General features: G+C 41.8%; 1 protein-coding gene across 11 annotated transcripts in view; it reads right to left on the bottom strand.

Moving 5' to 3' along the window:
• The window catches only part of LOC134360022 (membrane-associated phosphatidylinositol transfer protein 2), a 307,102-nt gene that overhangs the window by 121,462 nt on the left and 162,868 nt on the right, over window positions 1-22,772 (bottom strand). For all 11 annotated transcript variants that reach the window (XM_063074026.1, XM_063074020.1, XM_063074022.1 and 8 more), the window contains 3 exons: window positions 16,395-16,609; window positions 9,254-9,375; window positions 2,111-2,344 (listed from right to left, as the gene is read on the bottom strand). In XM_063074026.1, coding sequence (XP_062930096.1) covers window positions 2,111-2,344; window positions 9,254-9,375; window positions 16,395-16,609 — 571 coding nt within the window. The remainder of the gene's footprint in view (window positions 1-2,110; window positions 2,345-9,253; window positions 9,376-16,394; window positions 16,610-22,772) is intronic.

Genomic DNA, 22,772 nt, shown 5'->3' with positions numbered 1-22,772 from the left:
AATGAAAACCGCAAAGCTCTTAACTAAGCAAATATCATTGACAATTGCTCAAATTAATCTGCTTTTAATCCCACCAATTCAGATCCATTCACAGAGTTAAAATTTGTACGTAGGTTTCTGAATAGTACGGAATAAAATCAAGTGGCAGTTTGCAAACTGATTTCAGAGACGAGTGAATTAACTGTAAAGACCAAGACAACGAAGCAAGTTGTTTTCAAAGGATTCTGCAACTGAATAAGCATAATCCCTGAGGCATACACAATGACAAAGTCATTCAGGGTATTACAAACTAGATGTTAACCTTGTAGTGGTTAGCACAATGTTTTACAGTACCAGTGATCCCGGTTCAATTCCCACCACTGCCTATAAGGAGTTTGTATGTTCTCCCTGTGACCACGTGTTTTTCCTTGAAGGGCTCCAGTTTCCTCCCACAGTCCAAAGGTGTACCAGTTAGTAGGTTAATTGGTCATTGTAAATCATTCTGTGATTAGGCTAGGGTAAATCGGCTGCAGAAAGTTGTAAACTCAGCCACCTCCATCATGGGCACCAGCCTCACCAGCATCCAGGACATCTTCAAGGGGTAGAGTCTCAAGCGGGCATCTGTCACTAAGGACTGTCACCATCCACGACTTGCCCCCTTCTCATTGCTACCATCAAAGAGGTGGTACAGGAGCCCGAAGACACACACTCAATGTTTTAATAACAGCTTCTTCACCTCTGTCATCAGATTTCTGAGTGGACAATGAACCCATGAACACTACCTCACTATTTTAATCTCTTTTTATCTATCTATCCATTGATAAGTATATTTATTTATATTATTTTTGTAATTTGTTGTAATTATGTCCACTTGGTACCGCTGCTGCAAAACCACAAATTTCAGCCACAGTGCGGGACAGAGGGAGAGTACTCCAAACTGTGTGACCTGGAGGTGAAGTTGGTGACCATGTGCAGTCCCTGCACCTGTGCTTTTCGAGGGGAAGGTTCAGCGACTTGGGAGACGCCTGCGCTGTTGAGAGCACGTATTGCAGCCATAGGGCAGTGGTCCCCAACCTCCGGGCCGCGAAGCATGCAACGGTGCAGCGGTAGTTGCAACACACCCAGCACATCTTCAAGAAAAAAGCCGAAATAAACAAGCTAATTAATTAGGTGTCCCCCAGCATGTAAATGTCAGCCCAGATCAGAGGTGATGCAATCGGCAATCGCATCCTGTATGTTGTGAACAGGGTAGAGCTGGGAAACCTCCCACGCTATTAGGTTAAATGCCTGTGTTGTAGCTTCACTTGAACAGTGTGATTTAAGGCAGGCCTGAAGATTCAGGACTGTTTAATGTCATTTCTACTATACAAGTGTAAAGGAAAAGAAAGTAATTGCTACTCCACTAAAACATGAAAAGTGAAAAGGTCCCATCGCTCACTTGAAGCAAATTGAAAACACTTCAGCTCCTGAAGTTCTACAGATGTGTGATGGAGATGGAGATGTGTGATGGCTGCATCACTGCCTGGTGAGGAAACACCAATGCCCTTGAATGGAAAATCCTACAAAAGGTAGTGTACTCAGCCTAGACCATCACGGGTAAAACCCTCCCAACCATTGAGCACATCTACATGAAACCCTGTTGCAGGAAAGCAGCATCCATCATCAGAGACCTCCACCACCCAGGATATGCTCTCTTCTCACTGCTGCATCAGGAAGAAGCTACAGGAGCCTCAGGATTCACACCACCAGGTTCAGGAACAGGTATTAACCCTCAGCCATCAGGCTCTTGAATCACTGAACTGTTCCCACAACCTATGGGCTCACTTTCAAGGTCTCTTCATCTCATGTTCTCAATATTTATTGCACATTTATTATTACTATTATTTCTTTCTTTTGTACTTGCACAATTTGTTGTCTTCTGCAGTCTGGTTGAACGCCCTAGTTGGGTGGTCTTTCACTGATTTTTTTAGGTTATTATTCTTTAGATTTATTGGGTATGCCTCAAGAAAACAGACCTCAGGGTTTAATATGGTGACATACATGTACTTTGATAATCAGTTTACTCAGAACTTTGTTTGACATTAGTACTTTCTGTTGATAAGCATACAGGATATATCTGACAGATACTCACCCACATCGTGAATAAATCTCTCAATTTTGGATTGCATTCCCCAGTATCGAAACTCAACTTTGCAGAGTTTATATGCACACATAATTGGCATTTTTCCGGTTCTGTTTTTGCACTCCTCAATCCAATTGTCCGACAGGGGTCCCCGTCCTGTCTTGGTGGACTTGTACTGTTTGGGGTCCTCTTCAGTTTTATATTCATTTGGTGGAATTAGGTCTTTAACAATGTCAATAGGATCTGGTTCAGAGAGGGATATGGGAAGTATTTTAGCAATATATTTATTCTTAAGGCTGTTTAAGTGTCAGACATATTAAAAAATAAAGTTGAAACAGATCTTACGTATGAAAAGAAAAATTAATTTCATCTAAGATATCATAAAAAGCAACACTTACTAAAATTTTCAGGGCATAAATTAATTTTCAAAACCTCATAATAACAAAGACTAACCAGGGAACAAAATTAGAAAGTAAGATTACAGTTTATAGAGAAAAAAATATTTAACACTTGGTCAACACTAATCAGATATTCAATCTTAGCTTTCAAATAAGGTTGACTATCCTTAAGTATCAGGTAGTGGGGTGGAGATAGGTCTCTAACCAAAGTAGGTGTAAGGCACTCCTACCCTTCACTAGGGCCAAGCAATCTCTGAACAGTAATAAAAATGACTGGGGTCACCTGCCTTATAAAGACACTGCCCAGAAGAAGACAATGGCATACCACTTCTGTAGAAAAATTTGCCAAGACCAATTATGGTCATGGAAAGACCATGATCACCCACCTCGTATGTCATGGCACCTAATGAATGAATGGTCCTTAAATAACACCCAGCATTCCTCCCTCTTCTCTGCATTCCTCTATCCTTGGTGCCATCCTCCCAACTGTAGTTCCTTGGCCTCAGAAAGGTTGACTATCCTTAAGTATCAGGTGGTGGGTTGAAGGAGGTGCAAAGCTGACAGTGATGCTGGTTTGAACCTTCATTATATACTAGCTCTGCACTGGCTTACAGTAAAATGCAGAACTTCAACATTCTGAGAGACAGCAGTAATTTATGGGGGTTGTCTCCTTGCACTTTGGTAGGAGGAACAAAGTCGCAGACTATTTTTTAAACAGCAACAAAATTTGAAAACTAGAGATGCAAAGGAACTTGGGATTCCTTGTGCAGGATTCCCTAAGGTTAACTTGCAGGTTGAGTCAGTGTTGAGGAAGGCAAGTGCAATGTTAGCATTCATTTCGATAGGACTAAAATACAAAAGCAAGGATGTAATGCTGAGGCTTTATAAGGCATTAATCCAACCACACTTGGAGAGTATTGTGAGCAGTTCTGGGCCCCTTAGCTAAGAAACAATGTGATAGCTTTGGAGAAGGTTCATTTTGGCAGGTCAAATATGATGGCAGAATATAGTATTAATGGTAAGACTCTTGGCAGTGTGGAGGATCAGAGGGATCTTGGAGTCCAAGTCCATAGGGTACTCAAAGCTGCTATGCAGGTTGACTCTGTGGTTAAGAAGGCATACGGTGTATCAGCCTTCATCAATCGTGGGATTGAGTTTAGGAGCCAAGAGGTAATGTTGTAGCTATATAGGACCCAGGTCAGACCCCACTTGGAGTACTGTGCTCAGTTCTGGTCGCCTCACTACAGGAAGGATGTGGAAACCATAGAAAGGGTGCAGAGGAGACTTACAAGGATGTTGCCGGGATTGAGGAGCATGCCTTATGAGAAAAGGTTGAGTGAATTCATTCTTTTTTCCTTGGAGCAACGGAGGATGAGAGGTGGCCTGATAGAGGTGTATAAGATGATGAGAGGCATTGGTTGTGTGGATAGTCAGAGGCTTTTTCCCAGGGCTGAAATGACTAGCACGAGAGGGCACAGTTTTAAGGTGCTTGGAAGTAGGTACAGAGGAGATGTCAGGGGTAAGTTTTTTATGCAGAGTGGTGAGTGCATGGGATGGGCTGCCGGTGATGGTGGTAGAGGCAGATACGATAGGGTCTTTTAAGAGACTCCTGGACAGGTATACGGAGCTCAGAAAAATAGAGGGCTATGGGTAACCCTAGTTTATTTCTCAGGTAAGGACATGTTCGGCACAGCATAGTGGGCTGAAGGGCCTGTATAGTGCTGTAGGTTTTCTACGTTTCTATGTCCAGAGGAGGCTGACGAGAATGATTCTAGGAATGAAAAGTTTAACGTATGAGTACTGTTTGATGGCTCTGAGCCTGTACTTACTGATGTTTAGTAGAATGAAGGGGGATCTCATTGAAGCCTATCGAATTTTGAAAGGCCTACATAGAGTGGATGTGGAGAGGATGTTTCCTATAGAAGGGGAGTCTAGGACCAGAGGGCACAGTCTCCCAACCTGGGGTCCATGGAGCCCTCTGTTCATAGTAGGGGTCCATGGCATAAAAGAGGTTGGGGATCCTTGGAATAGAGGCATATCTATTTAGAATAAAGATGAGGAGGAATTTATTTCGCCACAGAGCAGAGAATTTGTGGAATTCATTACCAGAGACGCTGTGGAGATCAAGTCATTGAGTGTATTTCAAACGGAGGTTGATAGGTTCTTGATAAATCAGGGTGTCAAAGGTTACAGAGAGAAAACTGGAGAATGAGGTAGAGAGAGATAACAAACCAGCCATGGCACAGCAAACTCGATGGGTTGAATGGCCTAATTCTGCTCCAATGTCTTATGGTCTTAAATACCTTCTAAATGTCATAGAAAATTCAACAAAATCCAAAATCTTTTAATATAATCATACATAAACAGAACATTAAAGTATAAAGTATAAAGTATTTTCTGAATTAGAATACTCTGAAATTCTAATGGACACAACCAGAAAATGTCACATACTTTCGAGGATTGAAAGGCATGCGTCATTCTAATAATACCAAACATAGTGAATTTTTAACAAGACCATTAATTTATAATCTTCCTGAATGGTTAAATGTTACATGCATTACAGTCAATGTCATTACACTGATACACAAATTATTTAAAAAAATCATCATGTCAGTGAATGTATGAATATATTTAAACAGCTAGCATGGAATACTTGCGCAGGTTTATTATACTGGCTGCATAAGATTTTCTCCTTTGAAATTTTTCTTAATATTTTGCACTGCAATTGTACAAAAAAATAGACTTCTGATTTCACAATCTAACCTGTTGTAATTTTGCACCTTATTGTCTGCCTGCACCACACTGTAACTGTAACATTTCATTCTGCATTCTGTTATTGTTTATTGGATCAGACTGCTTAATTCTTAGATTAAACTGTTTAACTGTTATTTTCCTCGTAGTTTAACAATTAATTATCTGCTTGTATTCAAGTAGTTCTTATAGGCGAATAACAGTTTAATATGCCTCTAGGGTGGTTATGTTGTGTATTTAATATTTAAGTAATGTTTGAGACCTCCAAGAAGACCACAATCTTGTCATTGGGTTTAGAGGCTTATATGTCTCAATGACTCGGAGAGCTACATTGGCTGGAGTCAGGACTTTATGCTTTGGCTCTTGATTGGGTCAAAGGGTCCTCCCATATCAGGGGTTCAGCTCAGGGCTAATAACCCTGACTGGTCAAACAAAACTGTTACAGAAACAGCAATGAAGAATCTGAGTGTGATGGTATTCCTGAGTCTCCACCCGGGACTTGCATGACTGACAGTAGTGAAAATTGAAAGGAGGTTACCCTAAATGCCAGGAGTGTAACAGGGAATAGAGAATGTTTGAGTAATCTTGCATATATGTTAGTCAATTAAGCATTCCTGTTCACTTAAATATTTAATTATGGGTTATATGTAAAAATACATCAATTGCTTCAGTCACCAGGCTACCATGTGATACGTGCGCAGCTCGCTTAAAGTAAACACGAAGTTAGACCTGCAGTTGGTGGGACTAAGTGAGAGCAAGAGGTCGGCACGGACCAGAAGGGCCGAGATGGCCTGTTTCTGTGCTGTAATTGTTATATGGTTATTGTCAGAATCCCACGTCTTCCTTTGAATTAGCTTAATGTTTTGAAATTACAAAACATAACAAGTTATTCAAAGTATAATTCTAGAAAGTTCTGGAGGCTTCATTGTTCTGCATTATTTAAATACATGCATTCCCACAGTTTAACTTGGTACTGCAGTGTTGAGAAAGTGCTTTCTAACTGGTTAAATTTTATCTATAGATTTGAATAGATATTTTTCTCATCTCTGTGGTATAAAATTAGCTGTTCTATTTTTTACCATGTTCTACTTCAATGAATGTCATGAGTTGATCTGCACGAACAGTGTGCACTGTACCTTGATAAACAGTAATACACCAATTTACCAACTCTCTGACATTCAGTCAGTAATTTTAATTTTTTGGTTTTTGCATTTAACAGGAAATAAAGACAACACTTAGTTTTCATAATAAATGGATGTCAAAAAACATATTATTTGTGTTTTCAAAGCTCATAATGATCAGGGACTGGGAGTACATCACAGAATTGTTTTTTATAATGCTACTCGACTCACAGGTCTTCTTCTTCCGGTCTCTTAATTCTAAAAGGGACTTGGGAGTCCTCGTGCAGGACTCCCTGAAAGCTAATTTACAGAATGAGTGAGGAAGGCAAATGCAATGTTAGCATTCACTTCAAGAGGACTAGAATATAAAAGCAAGGATGTAACGTTGAGGCTTTGTAAGGCATTGATGAGGCCTCACTTGGGAGCACTGTGAGCAGTTCTAGGTCCCTTATCTTTGAAAAGATGTGCTGAAACTGGAGGGGGTTCAAAAGAGGTTCACAAAAATGATTCCAGAATTGAAAAGCTTGTCATATGAAGAGCGTTTGAGGGTCCTGGGCCTGTACTCACTGGGATTCAAAAGAATGTGCATATTGAAACATGTTGAATGTTGAAAGATCTCGATGAAGTGGATGTGGAGAGGATGTTTCCTATGGTAGGGGAGTCTAAGACCAGAGGACACAGCCTCAGAATAGAGGGGCATCCTTTTAGAATGGCGATGAGGAGGAATTTCTCTAGCCAGAAAGTGGGAATCTGTGGAATTCACTGCACACAGGCAGCTGTGGACGCCAACTCATTGGGTATATTTAAGGTAAAGGTTAATAGATATTTGATTAGTCATGGCATGAAGGGATAGGGGAGAAGGCTGGAGAATGGGGCTGAGAGAGATATAAATCAGCCATGATGAAATGGCAGAGCAGACTCGATAGGCTAAATGGTCTAATTCTGCTCCTATATCTTATGGTCTTAACATAGAAACATAGAAAATAGGTGCAGGAGTAGGCCATTCGGCCCTTCGAGCCTGCACCGCCATTTATTATGATCATGGCTGATCATCCAACTCAGAACCCTGCACCAGCCTTCCCTCCATACCCCCAGATCCCCGTAGCCACAAGGGCCATATCGAACTCCCTCTTAAATATAACCAATGAACTGGCCTCAACTGTTTCCTGTGGCTCTTCTTCTTCTGCCAGTCTCTTAAATTTAAACAATCTCCCTCAAAGTACGATATGATGATAGGTGGACGGACAGGTAGTGTCGAGGAAGCAGGGAGGCTGCAGAGGGACTTAGACACATTAAGAGAATGGGCAACAAAGTGGCAGATGGAATATAGTCTAGGGTAGAGTATGGTAATGCACTTTGGTAGAAGGAACAAAAATGTAGGCTATTTTCCAAACAGGCAGAAAATGCAAAAATCTGAGGTGCAAAGCGAGTTGGGAGTCCTCATGCAGGGTTCCTGAAAGGTTAATTTGCTGGTTGAGTCGGTGGTAAAGCATTTATTTCAAGAGGACTAGAATGTAAAAAGCAAGAATGTAATGCTGAGGCTTTATAAAGCACTGGTTGAGGCCTCACTTGGAGTATTATGAGCAGTTTGGGTCCCCTTATCTAAGAAAGGACATGCTAAAATTGGAGAGGGTTCAGAGGAGGTTCACAAGAATGATTCCAGGAATGAAATGGTTATCATATGAGGAGCATTTGATGGCTTTGGGCCTGTACTCTTTGGAATTTAGAAGAATGAGGGGGGATCTCATTGAAATCTATCAAATGCTGAAAGACCTTGACAGAGTGGACGTGGAGGGGATGTTTCCTATGGTGGGGTGTTGAATACCAGAGGGCACAGCCTCAGAACAGAGAAACATCCAGTTTAGAACAGAGATGAGGAGGAATTTTTTCTAGCCGGAGTGGTGAACCCGTGAAAGTCATTGCTACAGACGACTGTGAAGGCCAGGTCATTGAGTGTATTTAAGATGGAGGTTAATAGGTTTTTGATTAATCAGGGCATGAAGGCAGGAGAACAGGATTGAGAGAGATGATGGATCAGCCACGATGAAATGGCAGAGCAGACCCAATGGGCCAAATGGCCTAATTCTGCTCCTTTAGTTTCCAGACTTTTATTATTTATATTAAGTACGGAACAATACAGATGGTGATCTCACATATATGGTGTTAAACCCTTGCCCCACAGAATAAATTATACAGAAAACCTTGAAATCATACTACAAATAAATAATTCTACAAATCAACGATTAATTATTGTTCAGGCAAAATACCTACTTAGAAATGCATTTATACAAGGGGCCTATCGCTGAGAATTGCAAAGTACTACATTGCTTCTACAGAGATTCTTTAATCAAATAATACACTACAAAACCATTTTATTTATAAAGTGAAATAATGTTTAGTTTCCTCAGGGAGATCTTCCCACTTTGCTTCAATGCCTTTCCATGATGCAGAAAAATAAAACGGTACTTTACTACTTAGTTTATAACACTTCAACAGCTTTATAAGTCTGTCATTTAACAAAAACTTCAGATGAGACACTCAGGGTTATAAATGACTTCCTAAGCACAGTGATTCACTGAGTGTCAGGATGCAAAGACACCACACAGGTATGATCTCCTGCCTTCCATTTTCCAATGCAGTTTGGCATCTAGTCCAGGAGCTGGGCTTACGGCCAGTGCAGTGAAGTGGCAGATGCAAGCAGGGATGTATCAAAATGAGAAGCCAGCATCGACCTACTCACATCATGTGGAACTGTTTATGGCAGTACTACAATGATTATGGCAACCCAAACTTGGCTCCCTGTTTTGTTAGATTTAACTTCGTTAATAATGGTTAAAATTACTGTTACATTAAAAGGAGCAGAGAGAGATCAAATACTATACCAAGCATCCGCTGTCTTTTCTCGGCAGCTGAGAGATTAAATACATTTGCTTGATCTCCTGAATCAGCTTTATAATACGTTTCGATGTCAATGGAGAATTTCTCTACAAAGGGACAGGTATACCTAAAACAAAACAAAAACACAATCACTTTTGTAAACTAAAAGCTCAAACTTCCCATTTTCAAGGTCCAAGATTGTTTAATGGGGCGGCACAATAGCGTAGTGGTTAGCACAACGCCTTACGGTACAAGCAACTTGGGTTCAATTCCCACTGCTGCTTGTAAGGAGTTTGTACGCTCTCCCCGTGACTGCGTGGGTTTCCGCCGGATGCTCTAGTTTCCTCCCACAGTCCAAAGATGTACCGATTGATAGGTCAATTGGTCACTGTAAATTGTCCTGTGTTTCGGTTAGGGTTAAGTTGGGGGTTGCTGGACAACGCAGCTCGAAGGGCCAGAAGGGCCTACTCTGCACTGTATCTCAATAAAATAAAATAAAATGATTAAAAAAGACTTTTGTACACAAGTGTAAAGAGAATGGAATAATTGTTCCTCTTGCTCGATACTTTCGAAGGACAATGGATCCTGAGCAAGTTTTAACTGATGTAGTTTGAGGATTGGCTCTGTAGTTCATGTTTGATGTGTTTCTGGTTTCTAGTTGCTCCCTTTTTTATTGAATTTTGTGTGATTTTGATCGGGGCAGACTGGCTCCGCAGCCCACAGTCAAAGAACGACACAGCACTAAATTGAACTGAACTAAACTGAATATTCCTACACTGTTTCAATGAATTTGTGGTTTGATGCTTTCTAATGTGTCCTTTTCACTTTTTTTTTGCCATTTGCATGATTAGTTCTGTTTTTTTGCATGTTGGGTGTTTGATATTCTCTTTGAACGGGTTTCTTTGTTTTGTGGCTGTCTGGGGGGGTGGGGAGAAGATGAATCTCAGGGTTCTGTACTGCATCTATCAACTGGCTGTGAAGCGACATGACCAACTCTCCCTGATCTCTACCCAAGAAGATCAAGAGGGGCACAAATTTGACTGGGCATCAGTGAAAGTCATGGTGCAAGCAAACTCACGGCATGCAAGGGAATTCCTAGAAGCGTGGTTTTCTGTGAACAGACACATAGACCTCGATCCTATTTATGAGCCGATGTTGGCAAAACACCAGACCACAGCTCAAGAAGTTCGCCACACAACCAATCAGCAATGAGATTTCCTCCCCACATCAAAATGATGTCCAATCAGCTGATTGAAAAGTATATAAAGGCCAAGCATTCAGAGGACACACCAGAGTCAACAGTGCCCTGATGATGTCTCCTTGTATGGTGACAAAACATTGCCAAGATCAGAGAACAACTCAACCCAACAGCATTAATACTTCGATGCAACACCAAAAAAAACCCTCAAAGAACATAATAATAATAAAAACACAATAAATATAAACATTGAGGAACCTTCATGCAGTCCCACAGTCCCAGATGACCCTGAGATTTGTCTCTGAAATTCAATGTGAGAGCTTCTTTCAGGAGAACCCATGAAAAGCATCCGGCCCAGAAGGGATACCTGGCCAAATACTAAAGACCACTGCTGATCAACTGGCTGGAGTGTTCACTGAAATCTTTAACCCCTTGCTTCAGCAATCTGAGGTATCCACCTGCTTCAAGCAGGTTTTAGTTATACTGGTACCTAAGAAGAACATGGTAACCTGCCTCAAAGACTACTGCCCAGTAGCACTTACATCCATTGTAATGAAGCGTTTTGAGAGGCTGGTGATGAAAAGTATCAACTCCTGCCTGAGAAGCAACTTAGATTCGCTGACTGACACAACAGGTCCACAACACAGAGGCCATTTCAAAGCTCAAAGTACAAAGTACATTTATTATCAAAGTATGTGTGCTATATAAAACCTTGAGGTTCATCTCCTTCCAGCCAGCCACAAAACAAAGAAACCCATTAGAGCCCATTAAAAAAGGCGGTCAAACACCCAGTGTGCAGAAAAAAAGAACAAATCATGCAAATAATAAAAAGAAAACAAATAAAATTGGAGCTGCAGTCAATAAAGGGCACCTTGATGTATGCACCTTTGCTATCCAGATGTTCCAGGGTTGAGTGAAAGCCAATGAAACCTTTCAGTTTAAGATGGTGCTGGTGAAACATATTGGTACCTTGCAGGCAGCAAACAAAACTACTAACTGCTTTATTAATCACATTTTATCTCAAAAATGATCGATGTGATCAATAGCCTGTAACTTCTCTTTCGGAGTTGAGCTTTTGAACCGCCTGTACGAGTTAGCAATTTTGCGGTGCGAACTTAAGTCTTGGATGGTTGCATCACGGTATATACGGGCTGAATTGACGCAGTGGGCCCGGGCCTGGGCCTAAGAACAAGAAACTAGCCAATGTTTGGCCATTGCTGGAGAGGGTAGGAGCTGATTCGAAGTGGCAGATCTGAGGCAAGGCAGTGGGTCCTGGGCCTGAGAGCAAGGAACAAGCTGATGTTTGACGATTTAAATGCCCAGCCAGACTGGAAAGGTCGGGTATGGACTGAGGTTTGGCCGATTTAAGTATTGGGCCAGTACGAAAAGGTCAGGGTCTCGGCCTGAAACGTCGACTGCGCCTCTTCCTATAGATGCTGCTTGGCCTGCTGCGTTCACCAGCAACTTTGATGTATGTTGCTTGAATTTCCAGCATCTGCAGAATTCCTGTTGTTTGCGTTTAAGGTCAGGGTGTTGTTGGGGCCAGAGGGAAAGAGTTAGAGAGGATGATTGAGATCAGGTTTTTGAATTCTTCCTGCAGAGTGCTGGCATAGATAACACCTGGTCTCCTGTGGCTGTGGTTCATAATCCGATTTTCCAGAAGAATATGTGTAGCAGGACTAAGCCAAAGGTCACCTGGACCCTTCACTGCCAATGAATGAGAAGAAAACTGATGGTGTTCCAGCTCCCCTCTCCAGCCTGATTGCCCTCTCATCTGGGAATCAGTGTCCCACGATTGATCAATGCCAAAGTGCGAAGTGTCAGCAACTGCAACATCAAGCCATGAATTTCAGAATCAGGTTTAAGGTCACTGGCATATGTCATGAAATTTGTTGTCTTTGTGGCAGCAGTGTAATGCATTACATAATAATAGAGAAAACATATACTTACTGAATTATAGAAAGTATATATTAAATAGCTAAGTAAGTAAGGCAAAAATAAAAATATAAAAAGTAGCAAGGTAATGTTCATGGAGTCAATGTCCATTCAGAGATTGATGACAGAGGGGGAAAAGCTGTTTCTGAAACGTTGAGTGTGTGTCTTCAGGCTTCTGTACCTGCTCCCTTATGGTAGCGATGAGAAGAGGGCATGCCCTGGGTGATGGGAGTCCTTAATGATGGATGCCACCTTTTTGAGGCTTTGCTCCTTGAAGATGTCCTGGATACTATGGAGGCTAGTGCCCATGATGTAACTGACTAAATTTACAACTCTCTGCAGCTTATTTCAATCCTGTGCAGTAAGCTGCCCCCTACCAGATGATGATGCAACCAGTTAAAATGCTTTCCCTGGTACACCAGCAGAAATTTGAGAGTGTCTTTGGTGACATAGCAAATCTCTTCAAACTCCTAATGAACTATAGCCACTGTCATGCCTTCTTTGTAGCTGCACTGATATTTTATGCAAAAATTTTATTTATTTAAAAAGATGCAACATTTTTTGCTGACAATTCATTTAGTGAGATAATTTTAAATGCTATTTATTCATTTAGTAGCATCCTCAGATCAAAAACACAAAAAAAATCCAGTAAATCCTAAACTGAATAGAAAGGCAGACAGCATGCCACCAAAGCTGTTTGGATAAATGGCTTTATGGGCTAAGAATCTGGTTGCAGGCATCAAATAAATTTTTCTCAAATAAGGAACAGACAGCTTCAGTTCTAAAGAGAGACAAAGCATACTTCCATAAATAACCAATGTTATGCTGGTTAAATACCAATAATCAAAGAAGGGTCTCTATTTATTGCCTGCAAGATGCTCACAATTCACATTTTGGAATGGTACCTCCGTTTTAAGAGATATTACAATGGAGTCACAGAGCTCACTGTCACTGGGTAATTAACTAATTAGACTAATGAGGACGAGCAGGGAGGTTTCTTGTTTTCACGCTGAGAACTTGTGTATTTCCTCACGCAAAGGTAGACCCAACAGTGCATGTCATCACCCTGGCAGGAACTCAGCTGCAGGCTGCAGAACGTATGCTGAGGAAAGTTCAACCAGCTACAATACTTCAACCAGAAGATAAAACGAAGCTATTCACACACTCATGGGAAAAGTATATTATGAACTATTATACGTTATTTTTTTCTATTGCACTGGGAATATCGTGAGTAATTTTGGGCCCCTTACCTAAGAAAGGATAGCTGGCATTGGAGAGGGTCCAGAGGCGGTTCACAAGAATGATTCAAGGAATAAAAGGAATAACGTATCAGGAGATCTGGAAAGGTCTGGATAGAGTGAACCTGGAGAGGGCGTTTCTTATAGTGAGAGAGTCTAGGACCAGAGGACACAGACTCAGAATAGAGGGACATCTGTTTAAAACAGAGATGAGAAGGAATTTCTTTAGCCAGAGCGTGGTGAGTCTGTGCAATTCATTGCCACAGACGGCTGTGGAGACTATCATCAGGTATATTTAAAACAGAGGTTGATAGGTCCTTGATTAGTCGGGGCGTTAAGGGTTATGGGAAGAAGGCAGAAGAATGGGGTTGAGAGGAATAATAAATCAGCCATGATGGAATGGCAGAGCAGATTCGATGGGCTGAATCCCGCTCCTCTGTCTTAAGGTCTAATGGAATCTGGGGGGAAACGACCTCATTCAGATGGTGGTGAAAGTGTGGAACGAGCAGCCACTGCAAGTGCTGGATGCAGGTTCAAGTGCACCACTTAAGAAAAGTCCGGATAATTACATGGACGATAGCTGCAGAAAGGAAAGACGTTGTTGAGGAATTGTCAACTGAGTCAGTGTGGGAGGAAGTCAGAAACAGCAAGGTAGTCATCACTCTATTGGGAGCATTCTATAGATCCCCCAATAGCAACCAATCTGAGGAACATAACAGGAGGCAGATTAAGGAAAGATACCAACATAACAGGATTGATGTCATGGGTGACCAGGGTCTCCCTCCCCTCTATCTGTGACATTTACTGGGAGCATCGATGCATTGTTGATGGCAAGAGTGGAACGCCGGATGGGTGTGGGGTAGGTGGCAGAGGAGTGCCAGGGGCAGGGGAGGGGGCGATGCGGGTGCAGACACACCCAGTCCTGAGACACCAGGTGATCATTAAAGAACATCTCTCTGGTACTTCCTGCTCCCTCCCCTTTCCCTTCACCTTTTCACAACCATGATAGATATCAGGACCCAAAGCAGCAGTGATGGACAGAGAGATCTTGAGATGCGAGTCCATAGCTCACTGAACATAGCAATTCAAGCAGATAAGGTGATAACAACAGTGTACAGTACACCTGCCTTCTTCAGTTGTGTGTTGACTATAAAAGACAAGGCCAGAGTCAGAGAACTGTTTGCACTTCTGGTCACCGCCATTACAAGAAAGATGAGGAGAATTTGGAGAGGGCACAGAAAAGATTTGGCAGACCGCTGCCTGGATAAGCAACAACAATCTATCAGGAGAGTTTAGACAGACTGTTACCCAGGGTGAAAATGTCAAGTACTGGACAGTAATGGTTTAAATCAGGGGTTCCAAAAACCTGGGGTCCATGGCATAAAAAGGTCGGGAACCCCTGGTTTAAGGTGAGAGGGGAAGTTTAAAGGTTGATTTTTTTTAATATATTGCACGGTGCCTGGAATGAGTTGCCAGGGAGGTGATGTTGACGAATACAACAGTGATGTCAGTGATGTTTAAGAGCCATTTCGACTGACACTTGAACAGGTTGCCAATGCAGAAATGAACTATGTGCAGGGAGGTGACATTAGTTCAGGTTGGCAGAACAGTAGCACAGAGAAGGGCCTGCTGTATCTATGCCCAAACACAAGGGTTTCTGAAACTTATCATCTTTGGCTTCAACCCAGGCAGAGAAATGTTGTCCATGAACTCTTTTCATTTCTCTTTTGAAAGTTTCCTATTTTGCACATGGCCAAGTGGTTAACGCATTGGTCTAGTGATCTGAAGGTCGCTAGTTCGAGCCTCAGCTGAGGCAGCGTGTTGTGTCCTTGAGCAAGGCACTTAACCACACATTGTTCTGCGACGACACCGGTGCCCAGCTGTATTGGCCCTAGTGCCCTTCCCTTGGACAACATCAGTGGCGTGGGGAGGGGAAACTTGCAGCATGGGCAACTGACAGTCTTCCATACAACCTTGCCCAGGCCTGTGCCCTGGAAACCTTCCAAGGCACAAATCCATGGTCTCATGAGACTTAACGGATGGCTATATATTTTGCAGACACAGACATACCTCCAGGTCAATGTCCCTTTAATAGGAATTTACTCTACTTCACTCTAAAACAGACACAGATATACCTGCAATTCAATGTCCCTGTACTCTGAATTTACTCTGAATTCACTCTGAAACAGACAGACATATCTGCAAATCGATGTCCCTTTATTCACTCTGAAACAGATACACATACCTGCAAACCAATGTCCCTTTACATCTGAATTTGCTCTAAAACAGATACAGACATACCTGCAAGTGGATGTGACTCAGTTCTATTCAAATTCTCTTGTCATTAGGACATCAATTACATTAAACTACAATTTATTAAATGCAAGGATATAGAGGCCAAGGTAATGCACATTACATTGCAATATAAAAAAGCTAATTTGAAATAATCCAAATTAAATCAAAGTTTAATTCCATTTGCTTCAACCCTGTATGAGTTAACAGATAAACAGGATCAGAGGGTTAGTCCTGCTTTCACTTCAGTGAGGAAATCACACAACACTCACTCTATATGCAGAGTTACAGATAAGCAGAACACGCCGAGATGCATCAATGAAAACATCGAAACTATAATGGAACTAATTTCAGTGTAATGAAGCAAGAATTGTGCTGGAACAGGTAATCTACATTGATCTGATTAGCAATAAAAACCATAATTTTCCTTTAATATTTAAATATTAAATAAATACTACTTAGACACCCAAAGGATTTTCCTACCTGGTTCTGGTGTAGGGATAGGCATTCCACGATTCTTCTTCTACACGCAATGCAGCTTTTGGTAAAATCGACCGGAACCAGCTGGGGATGTGCATACCAATGTGGTAGACTTTGTGGGTGTACTGGCCAGATCCACCAGGACCGTCGTTGTAGGGCCTGTTCTCAAGGATTTCTACTCCACTCCCTTCTCCACAGGTCTCTTCTCTGCTCTTTTTCTGTAAGACACACAAATAGATAGGGGTCAGACACCACATAGTACCAATAGTTGAAAACAGCCTCAGGATAGAGGGACGTCCCTTTAGAACAGAGATGGGGAGGAAATTCTTTAGCCAGAAGGTGGTGAATCTGTGGAATTCATTGCCATGGATGGCTGTGGAGGCCAAGTTATTGAGTATATTTAAAGTGTAGGCTGATAGGTTCTTGGTTAGTCAGGCTGTCAAAGGTTTCAGAGAGAAGGCAGGGGAATGGTGTTGAGAGGGATAATAAATCAGCCATGATGAAATGGTCAAACGGACACGATGGGCCAAATAGCCTAATTCTGCTCCCATGTCTTACAGTCTATGGTCTTGGGGAAATGCATGTTGAAAATTAAACCTTTTTTTTCCCCACAAATTCTGCAAAAGTGAATTTTGCTCAGTGTCTCAAATCTTTGGGCCTCTACTTACTAGAATTTGTAATGAGGGGTGATTTAATTGAAACATATCAAATTGTGAAAAGCCCTGATGGAGTAGATGCAGAGAGGATGTGTCCTATGCTGGGAAAGTCTAGCACCACGGCAGGGAGCCTCAGAAGGGAGTTGCGTCCATTTAGAATGGAGATGAAGAGGAATTTCTTAATCCATAGAGTGGTGAATCTGTGGCATTTATTGCCACAGGCAGCTGTGGCAGCCAAGCCTTTATGTATATTTAAGACAGAGGTTGATAGATTCTTGATTGGCCATGGCATGAAGGGATACTGGGAGAAGGCAGGTGATTGTGGCTGAGAGGAATAATGGATCAGCCATGATGAAATGGCGGAGCAGACTCGATGGGCCAAATGGCCTAATTCTGCTCCTATATCTCATGCTCTATGGTCTTAATCCGCACAGATGATCCCTTAATACTATCTATTTTATTCTGTTATGTACCCCATAGCATTGTAATTACGGTTTACAATATGTGCAGAGTCTGGCTCTAAAATCTGTAGAATGCAGCAAAGAGATTCCAGTTTATGCGTAGCTGACTTGGGGCCATAAAAAAAGATTATCCCCCGAATAACACTGCAGCCAGATCTGCTCTTCAGCAGCGTTATGGCCATTAAGCAGCAGGTGAGTCACGTCACACCACTGCTGGGATTAAAGGTGGACCGGAGCCTGGAGATAATTGTGTGTATATTTCTTAAGTTTGAAAATCATGCACAGAAACCAAAATATCTTGCATTTTATTGGGGAGTATCTTAGCAACAGAGAGCATATGTTTCACAGAAGTATGTGACAAATTGGCTTCCTATTGCCAATTTGTGGTCACGATGTTTTTACAGAGATTAGAAAAAGCTTATGATCTCTATAAGGAGTACTGTAAATCCATTAATAAATCCTTTGTACTTCAGCCTGCACGTCAGTCTTTGTAACACATATTTACTGAGTGGCGTTCTGAGCTTTCTCTCTTTAGAAGCCTTTAAGTAACTGGTGCTCTCCGTAATTAAAAAGTGCTTTTTCTTATTGCCTGTAATTTAATGCTATTAGTTTAGCCAAAGGATAGCTGCCTCCATCTGTTGTGTACACAGCCAGCACGGTCTCTGATGGTACACAGTACATTTAAAATTTAAACAGAACTACTGATGACGGCGTGATTTTCTCTTGTACTTCGAGAGTGACATGAATCCTGCGCAGTGAAATCCAAGAAGAAAGATTCAGCATGGCATCAAAAATTTTGACAAACTTTTATAGATGTGTTGTGGAGTCTTTTCACTGGCTTCATCACTGCCTGGTATGGAAACACCAATGCCTTTGAACAGAAAGTCCTATAAAGGTAGTGGATTCATCAGTTCATCACGGATAAAGCCCTCCCAACCATCGAGCATGTCTACATGAAACGTTGTCGTAAGGAAGTAGCATCTATCATCAGACATCCCCAGCACCTAGAACATGCTCTCTTCTCATTACTAAAATTGGGTAGAAGTTACAAGAGCCTCAGGACTTGCACCACCAGATTCAATAACAGTTACTACCCCTTAAGCATTAGGCTCTTGAAGAAAAAGGGATAACAATACTCACTTGCCCATCCATTGAGACGTTCCCACAACCAATGATCTCACTTCAAGGATTCTTTATCTTTTATTTCATGTTCTTGTTATTTATTGCTATTTATTTATATTTGTATTTACACAATTTGTTGTCTTCTGCACTCTGGTAGATCTTTCATTAATCCTGTTATAGTTATTATTCTATAGATTTGCTGAGTATGCCTACAGGAAAATGAATCTCAGGGTTATATATGGTGACATATATGTACTTTGATAACAAAGTTTACTTTGAACTTTGAAGTGTGCAAACTGGCAAAGGCCAGTTTTAGTCATATCATGTGTATGCAAGCCAAAGCTCTCCTCAGAACTGACTGTCATAATGTGCCAGCCCACAACGTCTGTGTCCATCACAATTCCACAAACTTTGCTGACAGGTCTTCATCACCAGAATCCTATCTACTAGGGTTGCCACTTTCTGGGAACTATAGACTTGAGTGCCAAAGTCTCTCTGTTCAGCAAGTCTGTTCTCAATGCACCACTATGCATTGAGTACATGTGACTTCCCAAAATAGAGTGCATGCGGTGTCCAGGGAGGAGTGGCATCTCTGGTGAAGGGTCCAATCCAGGGCAGCTCACTCACCTTTGGGGCCCAACACTTCCCAGTGCCCTACCATTTACAGTGAAAGTCCTACCCTCATTTCTCTTTCCAAAACACCACACCTTGCACTTACAGGACTGTGCAAACAATATACACATCTAGGAAGCCTCAGACTTTTGCACAGTACTGTAGTAATTTATATATTGCAGCAACAAAAAAATTATTTCATGACATATGTGAGTCATGATAAACCTGATTCTGATCTGGGTCTCTATTGTGGACTCAGAGTAGGAAGGGGACAGGGAGAGGGGAATCACGGTTGGGAAAATGGGCAGGGAGAGGGAGGGAGTGGGAAGCACCAGAGAGACATTCTGTGATGATCAATTAACCAATTGTTTGGAATCCAATGACCTTTCCTGATGTCTCAGGGCTGGGTGAGACTGCGTCTGGGCCCATGACACTCCTCTGCCACCTGTACCACACTGCTCTCACGGCACTCTACCCTCACCATTCCCAACATCCTTTGCTCCCACCAGATTTACAAACTTGCTCTCCACTCCACGTTGACAAATACAGTCTTGTGCAAAAGTCTTAGGCACCCTAGTTATGTATATGTGCCTAAGAATTTTGCACAGTATTGCATCTGAATTGAATTCAAACAAGTACACATGTTTGTGCTAAAACAGAATAATACTTTACTGGAGCTTTGGAAAGAATATCCAATCCCTTTGGAAGGGTCCCAATGCCAACACCCATCACAGTGGATAAAGAAATTGAAATAATCAAGAGACAATTAGATACTGCAAACAGATCTTAACTGGCACCAGCCTACCCACCATCAAGGACATATACACAGAAAGTTGCTGCAAAAGGGCCAGGAACATCATGAAGGATCCCACCCACCCTGCTCATGGACTGTTTGTCCCACTCCCATCAGGGAGGAGGCTACGTAGCATCCACGCCAGGACCACCAGACTCAAAAACAGTTACCTTCCCCAAGCAGTAAGGATGATCAACACCTTCACCCACTAACCCACCCCTCCACACCCCTCAATCACCACCACTTCGTCATTTCCTGTCAGTCACCTTATGTACAGACACCCTTGTGCTGACCGCCACTTTATGGACATACAATTGATCTCCGTACATAAGCAATCTTATGTATTTATATTTATTGTGATTTTTAATCATTTTTCTTCTTCTTCTCCGCCTTGTTTTACAGTGGTTGGCACCCAGCTTATTGGTGCATTACCGCTACCTTCTGCTCCGGAGTGTGCCATAGACTTACATTCTAAATCCCTTCACCCAACCTCTCTCTCTCTCTCTCACACACACACACACACACACACCCTAACCTACACTTTATCCTCCCATCTTTGGCCATTCTAGTACCCTATTCCTGCTTATCCATCATATCCTATAAAAAAACCCCTGTACCCCTTAAGAAAGCTAAAAATACCCGGACCTGTGCTCTCTCACCCATGCCCAGCAACTCTTTTAATGTGAATTCCTGCACCCCTAATTCCCTTAGATTAATTCTCATCATCTCTCTCTGTATCCCATACTTCCTGCAACTTAGAACTACATGTTCTACTGACTCTTCTTCCTGACTTTCCTCACACAATCTTGTCTGGTGTTTCCCTATCATTTTCAATGTTTTGTTTAATGCACAGTGTCCCAGCCTTAACCTAGTCCACACAGTTTCCTCTCTTCTATATCCACTACCTACCCTAGTACCTGCAACACTCTTCTGTATTTGATATAAATACCTCCCTTTCCCCTCCCTGTCCCATCTTTCTTGCCACATTTGGTTGATTTTTTTTCCCAGATTACACACTTAGCCTCTGCTTTACTGATACTAATGTGCATTTCTTTAACGCCCTCTTTGCCAACTCACCCACCCTCTCATTCCCCTTCACCCCTACATGTGCTGGAACCCATAGAAATTTTACCTGACCTCCCTAACCTACAATTCTTGTGACTGACTGAAGGACTTCATAAAGTACATCTTGCCGACTATTTGAGTGAAAAGACCATAAATTTGCTAGAACTGAGGATGAATCTGAGCATATCAACAGTTTGGTTTGTCTAGCTTTCTCCACCCATCGCAACACAACCAACAGTGCCAGCATCTCCAATGTACACACCCCTAACTTATTAGATGTTCTTCTGCTGATTCCAATTTCTTTTGCTGGTATAGCCACCCCAAACCCTGTCACTCCTGTTTCAGGTTCCTTAGCACCATCCATATAAATCTGATAATCACTATACTTTTCCATCACATGACAGTTAAATGCACTTACCAAATCAGTTTTATATTTTCCTTTCTTTTTTTACCTCTGACAAATGCCAGTCTATGTCAGGCCATACAAGTTTCCACAGAGCTACAACCGAATAAACTACTGAAGGACTTATCCTTAGATCAAACACTCCACATTCTTTAGCAATATCATTCCCTACCCAACTAAAGTTATCCCTCTGAAACTTCCCATTTTCCCAGTACTCCTGCAACACTCCTTTTGCAGGGTGAGAATCATTGTGCCCCTGCAAATTAGCCCAGTAGTTTGCCATCAATTGCATCCTTCTTAGTTCCAAAGGCATTACTCCCACTTCTACCTGTAGGGCTGATACTGGTGGTGTTTTAAAAGCCCCACTGCACACTCTCAAAGCCTGAGCCTGAATCACATCCACTTTCCTTATAAGAGACCTAGCTGCTGATCCATATACTATATGTCCATAATCCAACACAGATCTCACTAAAGTCACATACATTCTCTTCAACGCTGAACAACTTGCTCCCCATTCCATACCAGTCAAACATCTCATCACATTTATTACTTTTTTACATTTCTCCTCAACTTTCCTGATATGGTTTGCCCATGTTAATCGTGAATCAAATATAACTCCCAGAAATTTAAATGATCCAACCCTTTCTAATCCAATCCCGTACATCCTTAACTTCTTCCCTACCTCAATTCTTTTCTGGGTGAAAAATACAGTTTGAGTTTTTTCTGCTGAAAATCTACATCCCCAATCATTACCCCACTCCACCACTTCATCAATTGCTCCTTGTAGTTTCCTGATTATATGCTCCAAGTTCCTGCCTCTTTTCCTCAAGGCCCCATCATCCGCAAACAGTGACCTACCTATATCCACTGGTACCTTTGTGAAGACATCGTGGATCATAATGATGAAAAGTAACGGGCTAATTAACACTATCTTGAGGTGTGCCATTTCCCACTATGTACTGATTTGATAATTCTGATCCAATCCGAACTTGAATTTTTCTACTAAACAAAAAATCTTTTATCCAATTAAAAACTCTCCCACCAACCCCCATCTTGTGCAGTTTAATTAACAATCCTTCTTTCCACATCATATCATAGGTTTTTTCTATGTCAAAAAACATTGCAACTACTGACTTTTTACTTGCTTGGGCCTTTCTTAATTCAGTCTCTAACCTTATCACTGAGTTCACGGAATTCCTTCCCTTCCAAAAACCACTCTGATAACTTGCCAGCATTCCCCTCTTCTCAAGCTCATACGATAACCTTTCT

This window comes from Mobula hypostoma, chromosome 21, assembly GCF_963921235.1.
Source record: "Mobula hypostoma chromosome 21, sMobHyp1.1, whole genome shotgun sequence".
Lineage (NCBI taxonomy): Eukaryota > Metazoa > Chordata > Chondrichthyes > Myliobatiformes > Myliobatidae > Mobula > Mobula hypostoma.
The sequence above is the reverse complement of the archived record's forward strand: the minus strand, read 5'-3'. Positions and strand labels throughout refer to the sequence as shown.